We start from the raw sequence: 13,479 nt of genomic DNA on the forward strand, positions 1-13,479 counted from the left end.
AAAATATAACGGAATACATTTTGCCCAAGGTTTATGATGAAATACTATTTATCTGCAAAATGTTATAAGAAAAACACTTTCTAAATTTTTGGACTTTTTAATTTACATAACAAAAAAAATAAAAATCCCAGTGGTGAATAAATACCACCAAAATAAAGCTTTATCTGTCTCAAAAAAATGCTAAAAGATTCATATGGATACAGTGTTGCATGACTGCGCAATTGTCATTCTAAGTGTGATAGCACTGAAAGCTGAAAATTGGCCTGGACAGGAAGGGGGTAAAAGTGTCCGGAATGGAAGTGGTTAAATGTCTGATATATTACTGTGTACCCATCAGGCCCCAGGCTCTCTTTCTTGCTATTGTGCTCCTTAATACTGCTTGTATTTCCTGTTGTGATATTGGATATTCCAGCATTGCCACTTGCTCTTCTAATCTAGGTAATCCAGCCGCTTTTAAAAATGCCTGAATTTTCAATCTTTCTCCATCCGGGTCACCTTGATCCTTATGTTTAACTGCATGGCTGTCAGCGGGACTCCTGACCTGGACACAATGGGGTTTATTTACTAAAGCTGGAGAGTCCAAAATCAGACTCCCTTCTGCATAGAAACCAATCAGCTTCCAGGTTTCATTGTCAAAGCTTCACTGAACAAGCTGAGGTTAGAAGCTGATTGGTTTCTATGCAGAAGGGAGTCTGATTTTGGACTCTCCAGCTTTAGTAAATAAACCCCAATATGTCTAACTTGAATGTCTGTAGATCAATATCCAGAATTCCCCTGCAGATTGCAAAGAATGTCTCAGGATGCAGGGACCACTCTGCTGGTATCAGCCGCTGACAGCTAGGGAAAACCCCCATGCCAGATTCCTATACCTGGGATATGTACTGCCAACAGACGGCACATGCGGCTCTGCCCCAGATAGAATGTGGTGCACCTTTCTCTGAATCGTACGACCCCTGGTGCCACCCTAGTGGTTTATCTAAGCCACTGCCATGAGACTGTTGGACCAAACCCTGTGCAACTGGTTCATCCAATAATCCAGCGCAAAGTATACTGCCCGACGTTCCAAAATATTGATGGACTGATTCCCTCCTGTGGAGATAAAGTTCCTTGAACTGTAGCCCCTCCAAACCAGCCCCCCCCCCCCCCCAACATTTATAGCTAAAGTCGAAACAGGAAATATCGGATTGCCTCTCGGGGGATCACAAAGGAAGATTTTTCCCTGCAGGAGCAAATTGGATCATACTTTGCGGGGTTTTTTTTACTTCCTCTGGATCAACTGTGGGTGTAGGAGTATAACTTTTTTTTTTCCAAATGGTTGAACTGGATGGACTTTTGTCTTTGTCCAGCCAAACTAACTATGTAACGTATGTCTAGTGCCCTGAGAACGAAGATCTAACTCACGTTCCTGTTGGGGCTGCAAAAGGGTTGAGTGCTTTGAATCGCCTCAGAGACTGCTCTAGCAGCCTGTCTGAGATGCTTCTCAACACACAGCAGCCTCAGACTCTAAACCTGGAAACTAAGCTTTTCCCCTACAGACAAGATTAGGTACTTTCTGGTTAATGCGGCCACAGTCCATTGCAGCTCCAATTACTAGAAATAACTGTAAAGCCAAGACCAACAAAGTGGCCCAAATACACCTGACAGCAATGGTCTACCAGGAAATGTGAACATCGCCAAATATATCTCCCCCACCCAGAGTCCACTGGACCTGAGGGCGATGCACCTGCCTACCCCTTCTGGGACCTTTAAAAATGTCTAACAGGTAAATAATGTAGCAACTATATTTGCCAAAACCTAATTATGTAATCCCACAGTGATGCAGGTCCATAGCCATGTTGGCCAGTCTACAGCTACTAAATCACACAGGTATACAAGCCTGCAGACCTTACAGAGCATGCAGTCCACACAAGCACAAACATGCAGTTTATGTAAGTATTCAGATCATGCAAGTACAAGTATACAGTTAATGCAAGTATAAGCATGCAATTTATGTAAGTATGCATGAAAATACGTAGATCATTCAAATGTGCAGTACATGCAGGCACAATAATACCCATACAGGTATAAGTATGCAGTTTATGCAAGAATAAATCCAATAATTATTATGTAGACATGCATGAAATAATGTAATACTATGTAGATTATGCATGTATACAGTTAGGTCCATATATATTTGGACAGACACAATTTTAGATTTTTCAGGTATTTACCAAAACATATTCAAGCTATAGTTATATAATGGATATGGGCTGAAAGTGCACACTCAGGTTTAATTTGAGTGTATGTACATGCAAATTGGAGGAAGTGTTTAGGAATTACAGCTCTTAAGAGTAGTCTTCCCCCCTTTTTTAAGGGACCAAAAGTAATTGGACAATTGAATCAAAAGCGGTTTCAAGGTCAGGTGCAGGTTACTCAGTTATTTCTTCATCAATTAAGCAGGTAAAAAGGGCTGGAGTTGATTCTAAGTGTCGTATTTGCATTTGGAATCTATTGCTGTGAACCTACATCATGCGTTTAAAAGAGCTGTACATACAAGTGAAATAGGCCATTGTAAGGCTTAAAAAAAATGAAACAAATCCCTCAGAGAGATAGCAGCAACATTAAGAGTGGCCAAATCAACAGTTCAGTACATCCTGAGGAAAGAAGAATGGACAGGTGAGCTCAGCAAAAAAAAAAAAAAAAAAAAAAAAAAGAAGAAGGAAGAGGCACAACAGTGGTGGATGATCGCAGGATCCTCTCTATGGTAACGAAATACCCATCCACAACATCCAAGTGAAGGACACTCTCCTGGAGGTGGGCAAATCATTGTCAGTCTACAATCAAGAGAAGACTTCACGAGAGCAATTACAGAGCAAATACACCTGGTTCACCACAAAGTGCAAATTGTTCATAAGCCTGAAGAATAACAAAAGCCAATTTTTTTTTTTTTTTTGCAAAGTCAAGCCAGACCAGTTTTGCAAAAGCATTCTTTGGACGGATTAAACTAAAATTAAACTGTACCAAAATGACAGGAAGAACAGAAAAAAAGTGTGGAGGAGGTTTGGAACAAGCTCATGATCCAAAGCACACAACGGCATCTGTAAAACATGGTGGAGGCAGTGTGATAGCATGAATGGCTTCCAGTGGCACTGGGTCATTGGTATTTATTGATGATGTGACAGAAACAGCTGGATGAATCCTGCAACCCAACTGAGCAGCAAGTGATATGCATGAAGGTAAAACTAAAAGGAAAAAAAAAAAAAAAAGGCAGAAAGACTCCCAGACAAAAGAACAACTGAAGACAACTGCAGTTAGATCCTGGCAAAGGACTAGAAAGGAGGAAACCCAGTCTTTGGAACCCATGGACATTACCAGACTTCAGGCAGTCATTACCAGTGAAGGATTCTCAACAAAATATTAAAAATGAACATTTTATTCATTTGTCCTAATACATTTGAGCCCCTGAAAATGGAGGGACTGCATGCAGTTCCTAAAATTTGTACTTGATATTCATGTTCTACCCTTGATTTAAGCTGAAAGTGTGCACTTCAAATAAATTTGGATTGTTTAAATTTATTCTGGTAGCATACAGAGCCAAAAGTATGAAAAACTGCGCCTGTGTCCAAATCTATATGGACCTAACCAAGCATGCAGTTCACACAAGTATGCATGTAATTATGAAAATCATGCAAATATGCAGTTCACACAAGTATACAGTTCATGTATATACAAAACAAACTACACAGATATGCATACAATAATGTAATCTATACTGCACCTGGCCCACTCCACTTTCTAGAAGCGTAGTTTCATCAAACTGTGTCAAAATTAACAGCATTTGGCCCCATACTAGCTTTGCAAGACTAATCAAGCACATATGAAGACTCTATGCCTCCCCCCAAGAACAGACAGACTAAATGTAGTGTATAGTTGTGTCCTGTCTGGTCATTCAGCTCCTCCATAGATAGCGCTCGCAGCCCGAGTGCTCGAATGGTCAGTCCGCCCCTGGTATAAAGCCATTTATAACTCTGCCTCAAATTACTTCATCGACCTTGTCTCTACTATAAATATCACCCAAATCGTCCTCTCCTTGTATGACCTCCTGCTCTCTAGCTCCCTTGTCTCCTCCTCCCATGCTTATCTTTAGGACTTCTCCAGAGCTTCCCCAATCCTCTGAACGCTCTACCCCAATCTATCCGACTATCGCCTACTCTGCCCACTTTTAGGCGATCTCTGAAAACCTCTCTTCAGGGAAGCCTATCCCGCCTTCAGCTGATAACAGAATCTTCTATTCCTTCTACCAGTCCATCCTCCACAGTTATTACCTTTTGTACCACCAGCCCCTTCACACCTCCCTCTTAGATTGTAAGCTCCAAGGAGCAGTGCTCTCCTAACCCTCTTGTATTGAACTGTATTGTTGCTGTAATGTCTCCCTTTATTTTGTAATGCGCTGAGCAAACTGTTGGCGCTATATAAATCCTGTATAATAATAAATAATGCACATTATTATTAATAAAATAGAATAATCCCTCTGACAACTTCCCCTCTCTAGGAAGGGAATCTTCACAGAAACCATTGTCAGTGGGTGAAGTTCTCTCACTCCGAATAAGACAGATGATTCAGGGGAGGAAGTGGACACTTATAAGTACCCCTTGGTCGATCAGATGCACTCACTGGGTATTTAGGCAGCTGTAGATGTCACAATAACTGCAGCTGAGATTCCTCTATCCACACGGTTTAGAATTGAGGAATCTAATAGATTTCTTGTGTTCAGTCTTAACAGGAGAACTCAGTGTAGGGCTAGCATAAGGCAAGAGATTTAGGCCTCATGTACACAGGACACTTCTGAACGATGGAAACTGACTGCTGGAAAACGTAGATTATATTTTTTTTTTTTTTTTTTTTTAATATATATATATATATATATATATATATATATATACATATACATATATATATATATATACATATACATATATATATATATATACATATACATACATATACACATATATATATATTCTGTTTAGCTGTGTTTAGAAGCGTTTTTTAAAGATAACCTCAAGATACCTTCCAAAATGCCCAGAGTACACTGAAAAATAGTAAAAATTAACTATTTCAGACATTTTGAGAGAAAATAGAGAGCAGAAGCAGAGAGCAGAATTTGTTGAGATTAGCTGTCTTTTTTTGTGGTGTTTGGATGTGTTCCAGCTCAGTTCTGTGCAGAAATTATTGCAGCAGTGTCCAACATTTTCTTTCATGCAAAACCTCAAAGTATAGTGTGCTAGGGACATTTGAGTACCGGGAAAACGCTTTGCATGCATTGTTCATGATGAAAAAAGGCTCCGGACAGCATCTAGAAATGGAAGAGTTTAAGAAAAAAGAAAAAGAAAAAAAAAAAAAAAAGTCAAAAAACGCAAATGCTTATAAATGCGGTTAGCCGCGTTTGAAACGCTGATAAAATCTACTGCTGAACACAAGTTTTCTGTGTTCAAAAAAACAACTTTAAACTCAACTGCCTGTAAATGACAATGTGTACATGGACAATAGGAAAACATTAGGGTGAGTTCAGGGGCTGCGGAGTAGAGAGGAAAAAAATAAATAAATTGCTGCACAGCTCCTAAACAGGAGTTAATCAGCTGCAGTGTACATGAGCCCATACAAAGATGCAACTTTCAGAACCAAACTGCAAAGAGTGCTCTGCCTGGCTCTTAGAACCATAGACTATGCCTATGTTCTTTGCTGAGCACTTTCACATGGAATGAGTCACAAGTTCCTCCAGGTGGCATGTATATTCTTTGCACCAGCAGTAAGCAAAGCACCAGGGTAGCAAAAGAAAAGGTGAGTAAGTGCAGCTGTGTTAGAAGGGGTTGGGATTTTAAAGCAAATCTATTGCTTTAAACCAGGGGTCCCCAAAATGTCTAAGCAAAAAGGGCCAGTTTACGGTGCTTCAGACTTTATGGGGGCCAGACTGTGGCCAATGGGAGTAGCAAATGTTCAAGCATCAGTGGGAGTAAACAAAGTCTGCTCTTTGGTATTATGGGGATTATTAGTCCCCCACCATTGTTGTCACTGGGGGGAATAGTGCCCCATTGTTGAGATCAGTGCAGGAATTATTGCCTTGTTACTAAAGGGGTTGAGAAATGGTGCCTCGCATCAGTGGGAGGATAAGTGTCCAAAGAGCCAGATAAAGGCAAGCAAAGGGCCACAGTTTGCAGACCACTACTTCAAACACTTTGGCTTCCATGGATATATACAAAATATACAATCAATTAAAAAGCAAGTATGCCAAAATAAATTGTTGGTTGTCAACATGTTTAAAATTGGCAAGCATAAGTACATTTTTGGCTTCAGAATCTGGAAGGGTCAGCTTTAGCAGAAAAACTTCCTGTAAGCTCTTTTGCATAACTGCCCACCAGTCTCTGGCATTCTTTTTGACCTCTTCTCCATATTAAATTACTAATTTTCCTTGCAACAACTGCTCATTTCAAATTGCTAATCAACGTTTCAAAAAGGAGTTCAGAACAGGGCTTAAAGATTCTAAAAGGTTCATTTAAAAAAAAATATATATATAAACAGTTCTATTACTTATCTGCTGTGTGCAGTGGTTTTGCACAGAGCAGCCTGGATCCTCCTCTGAGTCCCCCGCAGGCACCTGCTGTTCCGTGCATCCATTCACACACGGAGCCATGACCTGGCTCTATCCCCCTCTCCTCATTGGCCGACTGGCTGCGATTGACATCAGCGGGAGCCAATAGCTCACGCTTGCTGTCTCAGCCAATAAGGAGGCAGAGACCCGGGACAGCCAAGGCTGTTCACATCGCTGAAATCGCAATCAGGCTCAGGTAAAGTATTGAGAGGCCTGAGGGCACTGCTGCACAGTACGGGTAAAAAACCTTGAGCCTTTACAACCACTTTAAAACTGAGCCGGTCTAACACTCCATACTTCCCACGATTCCTAGGTGTATTCGCTCATATGCTCCAGCAAATTTTGATATGATGCAGAATTTATAGTGAATTATGATGACTGCAAATTGCACAGGCCCTAAGGAACCCTAAACCATAAAAAGGTTCACCATCATGCTTCACATGAGGTTTTTCTCTTTGAATACAGTCTTTGAATTGAACCAAAGAGGTCTACTGTTGCTGAGGCTACAGGATATCATTCTGGAATGCTGTAAAAAAAGGTTCTAACCTACAGTGGGGCAAAAAAGTATTGTTAGCCACCAATTGTGCAGGTTCTCCCACTTAAAAAGATGAGAGAGGCCTGTAATTGGCATCATAGGTAGACCTCAACTATGAGAGAAAAAATGAGAAGAAAAAAACAGACAATCACATTGGCTGATTCGGAAAGAATTTATTTGCAAATTATGGTGGAAAATAAGTATTTGGTCAATATCAAAAGTTCATCTCAATACTTTGTACCAACCTTGTGAAGACTTACAGGAATATATAACACAAAGGATATATAACACACTGTTGATGGTAGGTTGATGGTTCCTTCCCATTCTGGCCCATTCCTCCATGCAGATCTCCTCTAGAGAAGTGATGTTTTGGGGCTGTCGCTGGGCAACACGGATTTACAACTCCCTCCAAAGGTTTTCTATGGGGTTGAGATCTGGAGACTGGCTAGGCCACTCCAGGACCTTAAAATGCTTCTTACAAAGCCACTCCTTCGTTGTTTGGGATCATTGTCATGTTGGAAGACCCAGCCACGTTTCATCTTCAATGCCCTTGCTGATGGAAAGAGGTTTGCACTCAAAATCTCACGATACATGGCACCATTCATTCTGTCCTGTACATGGATCAGTCGTCCTGGTCCCTTTGCAGAGAAACAGCCCCAAAGCATGATGTTGCCACCCCCATGCTTCACAGTAGGTATGGTGTTCTTTGGATGCAACTCAGCATTATCTCTCCTCCAAACACGACGAGTTGTGTTTCTACCAAACAGTTCTATTTTGGTTTCATCTGACCATATGACAGTCTCCCAATCCTCTTCTGGATCATCCAAATGCTCTCTAGCAAACTTCAGACGGGCCGAGACATGTACTGGCTTAAGCAGGGGGACACGTCTGGCACTGCAGGATCTGAGTCCCTGGTGGCGTAGTGTGTTACTTATGGTAGTCTTTGTTACATTGGTCCTAGCTCTCTGCAGGTCATTCACTAGGTCACCCAGTGTGGTCCAGGGATTTTTGCTCACCGTTCTTGTGATCGTTTTGACCCCACGGGGTGAGATCTTGCGTGGAGCCCCAGATCGAGGGAGATTATCAGTGGTCTTGTATGTCTTCCATTTTCTAATTATTGCTCCCACAGTTGATTTGTTCACACCAAGCTCCTTGCCTATTGAAGATTCAGTCTTCCCAGCCTGGTGCAGGTCTACAATTTTGTTTCTGGTGTCCTTCGACAGCTCTTTGGTCTTCACCATAGTGGAGTTTGGAGTGTGACTGTTTGAGGTTGTGGACAGGTATCTTTTATACTGATAACAAATTCAAACAGGTGCCATTGATACAGGTAATGAGCGCAGGACAGAGGAGCCCCTTAAAGAAGAAGGTACAAGTCTGTGAGTGCCAGAAATCTTGCTTGTTTGTAGGTGACCAAATACTTATTTTCCACCATAATTTGCAAATAAATTCTTTCCAAATTAGCCAATGTGATTGTCTGGATTTTTTTTCTCATTTTGTCTCTCATAGTTGAGGTCTACCTATGATGCCAATTACAGGCCTCTCTCATCTTTTTAAGTGGGAGAACTTGCACAATTGGTGGCTGACTAAATACTTTTTTGCCCCACTGTACATGCTAAAATTGTGAATGTTTATTTTCTGGAAGGCTTAATTTACTGCCACACCTCCCATGCAGGTTAAATTGGTGCACTCCCTGGGTGCACATTGTTACATTTGACAAAAAAAAAAAAAAATGTTGCAAGAGCAACCTGCAGACTCCGCAAATACAGTTCTCTCCTGTCAGATATTGCACACTGCTATGCATGGTGTTGAAAAAGAAGAGGTCTACTGGGACTCTGTACTCTGGAGTGATGAGACCAAGAAAAAAAAAATCAAGTTACTTACGGTAACGTCTTTTCCGGGAGTCTCAGGCCAGCACCTTGAGAGACCTTGGCTCCTCCCCATCTGAGGAAACACCTCCACCCTAAAATAAAAGACCTCCACTCCCCTCTGACCTCAGTTCTCCAAACATCCTCCGGTCACCTGGGGAGACACAACGTGAGACAACGTAATCATAACAAACCATGCTCACATAATCCATATCAACACTGGGTGGGAAACCGGTGCTGGCCTGAAAGACTCCCGGAAAAGACGTTACCGTAAGTAACTTGATTTTTCCCCTTACGTCTTTCAGGCCAGCACCTTGAGAGGATAAGCGAGTACTCACCCCTCGGGCGGGCTAACTGCTTGCAAGATCTTACGACCAAAGGCCTGCTCCTGCACAGAGACCAGGTCCAACCTGTAATGTTTGGCAAATGTGTCATAACTGGACCATGTTGCCGCTCTGCAGATCTGCCCCGGGGACGCCCCTGCAAATTCAGCCTGAGTAGCTACCACCGCTCGGGTGGAATGCGCCCGATACCTTCCGGAACCTCCAGGCCTTCCGCCTGGTATGCTCCAGTAATTGCCAACCTCAACCAACCTGCCAGTGTCCTTCTGGATGCCTTTTTTCCCCTTTCTAGTTCCCTTGAAAAAAACAAAAAAGGATTCGGTGCTCCTAAACTCCCTAGTCCTTTCTAGATATTGGAGTACGCACCTTCTGACATCTAAAAAAATGAAATTTTTCCTGATCACCCCCAACCAGGTCAGGAAAAAACGAGGGAAGGGCTATGTCCTGTTCCCTCTGGAATCTCTGTGCCACCTTCGGGATGAAGGATGGGTCCGTCCGGAAAAACACGGAGATAGGGCGACCTGATTGATAATGCTTCCAGCTCACACACCCTCTTTGCCGTGGCGACCGCTACCAAGAAGGCAGTCTTGACAGTGAGTTCGCCAATCGAGCAGGACTCCAGGGGCTCGAATGGCGTCCTCGTCATCACACCAAGTACCTTGGCCAAATCCCACATCGGAAATGGTCTGGCCCTTGGAGGCCTCTGTCTCACTAGAACTTTAAAGAATCTAGCTACCAGCGCCTCCCTGGCCAGGGGTGTCTCCAGGAACACGCTGAGAGCAGAGATCTGTCCCTTGAGCGTGCTAACCGATAACCCCTTGTCAGCCCCTGCCTGCAGAAATTCTAACACAGACACTAAACTGTGGGTTGCCAGTGACATCTGATCACACCAAGCTGCAAAGCGACCCCAGACCCTACCGTAAATGGCCTGGGTCTCCTCTTTCCTACTGGCCAGTAACGTGGACACCAACCTGGGCGAAAAACCCTTCCCTAAGAGGAGCTGCCGCTCAGAAACCAAACGGTTAACCTCAACTTCCTCACGTTGGGGCAAAGGACCGGTCCCTGTGACAACAAATCCTCCCTTGGTGGCAGCTCCCAGGGTGGACGGGAGGCTAAACTCCTCAGTGTCGCGAACCAAGCCCTCCGTGGCCAGAAGGGAGCTATCAGAATTAATGAGGTCCCCTCTGTTCTGAATTTCCTCAAAACTAGGGGAAGCAAGGGAACCGGGGGGAAGGCGTAACACAGCCGGTAGTCCCACTTTTGACTCCGCGTGTCCACCGCCCTTGATCCGTCCCAGCGGGACAGGGAAAAGAAGGCCGGGACCTTGTTGTTCCTTCCCGAGGCAAAAAGGTCCACGTCCGGGGATCCCCACCTCAGCACAATTTCCTGAAACACCTCGGGGTTCAGGGCCCATTCCGATTCCCTGAGCCGCGTTCTGCTCAGAAAATCCGCTTTCCGGTTTAGCTCTCCTCTCAAATGTACTGCAGACAGGGATGCCAAGGTCACCTCTGCCCAGGACAAGAGCGTTGCTGCTAAGGCTCCAAGGGCCCTGCTCCTTGTTCCCCCTTGCCTGTTTACATACGCCACTGTCGTGGCATTGTCTGATAGGACTCGCACATGGTGGCCCGTGATTCTCATCTGGAAGGCCTGAAGAGCCTCTGCCACTGCCCTCAGCTCCCTCCAGTTCAAGGACCTGTTCCTCTGCTCCCAGGACCATTCCCCTGAGCCACTAATCCTCCCAGGTGGGCGCCCCATCCTTTGGAGCCGGCATCCGTCGTGACCTCACTGGACACTGGGAAGCACCATAATAACCCCTGGGTTACACTGGACGACCTTCACCACCACAGCGACCTCTTTACACTGGGGGGGAACCAGGACTCTGCCCTCTAAGGAGTGAGCACTCCCGTCCCAAACTCTCAGGACCCATAACTGGAGGGGGCGCATATGTAGACCTGCCCATTGCACTGCTGGGATGGAAGTCGTCAGTAGACCCAGCACTGACATGGCCTGCCTTATCGCTATTGGCCTGTTTCCCTGCACCAGTCTGATCCCTGCCTCTAATTTGGACACCTTCTCCGAAGTCAGGCTGACCCACTGACCCACCGAATCCAGAGTGTAACCCAGATAAACCATCCTCCGAGAAGGCACCAGACAAGATTTCTCTAGATTTACCATCCACCCAAGGTTTTCTAGATGGCCCCGCACTATACCCAGATTCCGCAGAAGGTGAGCCTCTGAATCTGCGAAGAGCAGCAAGTCGTCCAGATAGGCCATCACTGGAATTCCCTTCAAACGAATAGGAACCAGTGCCTCCGTCAGAACCTTGGTAAAAATTCTCAGAGAGGAGGACAGTCCGAATGGAAGAGCCCTGAACTGCCAGTGTCGCACTCCTCCCTCTCCCTCCACTGCCAACCTGAGGAACTGCTGAGAAGTTTCCGCAATGGGCACGTGCAGGTATGCGTCCTGCAGGTCTATGGATGCCATAAAAGACCCTGGCGGGATCAGGGACCTGACCGTAAATATAGACTCCATGCGGAACCTCCGGTAACGCACAGACCTGTTGAGGGGCTTTAGGTTCAAAATCAGCCGGAATGCTCCAGACGGCTTTTGAACCAGAAATACATGGGAGTACACCCCCTTCATTTGTTCCCTTTCTGGGACCCCGACTATGACCCTTCGGTCTTCTAGATCCTCTAAGGCATTGATCAGGGCAGCGGCCATCCCCGGGTTTCTCGGACGCGTCGTCACCATATATCTCTCAGGCGGTGTCCTTACGAACTCCACCCGATAACCCCTTCTGATAATATCCAGAATGAAGGGGCTGGCGACCACCGCTTCCCACTGCGGGAGGAAGGCCGCCAATCTTCCTCCCACAGGAGGCACCAAGTCAGTGTATTTTCTGGGGCTTCTCAGGAGGGTGAAAAAACGCCCCTCCCCTGCCCCGACCTCTCTGTCCTGTAGGCCTACCCTGGCCCACCGGTCTCAGGCTCAGTCTCTTTAATGGACGGGCCCTACGTATCCCTCCCTCCGGCAACTTCCTCTTGAGGGGAAAAGATTTTTTCTTGTCCGCTGTCCTGTCCAGAAATTCCTCCAACCCTGGGCCGAACAGACAATCTCCTGTGAGAGGGATACCGCACAGTCTGACCTTGGAAGGGATGTCCCCTTGCCACGTTTTTAACCATAGTTCCCTACTAGCTGAATTGGTGAGAGCCGCTGACCTAGCCCCCAACCTCACCGACTCAGCAGAAGCATCCGCAATATATCCTACCCCCTGTAGAAGGGTCTCAAAAGAGGCCAGGATCCTTTCCTTGGGGGAGTCCGCCACTATATGGGCCTGCAACTGAGTAAGCCAGTACTCCAAGTTTCTGGCTACCACCGTCGAGGCCATGGCCGGTTTCAGATTGTACAGGGTTGAGGCCCAGGCTTTTTTAAGGAGGGATTCCGCACTCCTATCCAGCAAATATGGTAGAACCCCCATGTCCTCAAAAGCCAGGTCTGTCCTCCTAGTTGTTTGGGAAAAGGCCGCGTCTAGCTTGGGGTTCTTGTTCCACACCGCCGCGGGGTCCTCACTAAACGGAAACCGTCTTTTTAACGTTTTAGAGAAGAAAGGCTTCCTCTCTGGGTCCTGCCATTCCTTCTTAATAGTCTCGATTAAGACGTCATGCACAGGGAATATTCTGTATCTATGCTCCTCCAACCCGATACATCTGGTCATGGAGAAATAGGGTCTTAACCTCCTCCTTTATGTCCAGGGTCTCATAAATTGCCCCCAGGAGCTCATCCACCTCCTCTAGGGTCAATTTATACCGGGAGGGACCCCTGCCATCCTCCGAGGGACCCTCCCCTGCGGATTCCTCCTCTGACCGGGAATCCCCCAATGGTTCCCCCTCCTCCCTAGCCACGAGAGGTTCCTTGCTTTGACTCAAGGCCGCCGGGGGGGGATGTGTAGGCTGGGGAAGTTCAAACCACTCCATGAGTGATTTAAAGGAGTCAACCGTGCTAGTCAACTCCTTTACTGACCTAGCTAAGTCCCCGTGTTCAGGCCTGTCCTCCCTCACTAACCCCTCTATGCATGGGCCACACAGCACCTTCCTCCAGGATTCTCTCACC

At 45.5% G+C, this 13,479-nt stretch overlaps 1 protein-coding gene across 8 annotated transcripts in view; it reads right to left on the reverse strand.

The window, feature by feature from the left end:
- Positions 1–13,479, reverse strand: part of NDE1 (nudE neurodevelopment protein 1) — a 188,092-nt gene that overhangs the window by 154,123 nt on the left and 20,490 nt on the right. The window contains exon 1 of one of the 8 annotated variants that reach the window (XM_089679091.1): positions 3,758–3,969. The exons of the other annotated variants lie outside the window; for them this stretch is intronic. Within the exon in view, the coding sequence (XP_089535217.1) occupies positions 3,758–3,856 (99 nt within the window). The 5' untranslated portion in view covers positions 3,857–3,969. Of the gene's footprint in view, positions 1–3,757; positions 3,970–13,479 lie in introns of those variants that run through there. 8 annotated transcript variants of the gene reach the window in all.

This window comes from Staurois parvus, unplaced genomic scaffold, assembly GCF_062004578.1.
Source record: "Staurois parvus isolate SC_StPar_1 unplaced genomic scaffold, SC_StPar_1.0 ptg000217l, whole genome shotgun sequence".
NCBI classification, from domain to species: domain Eukaryota; kingdom Metazoa; phylum Chordata; class Amphibia; order Anura; family Ranidae; genus Staurois; species Staurois parvus.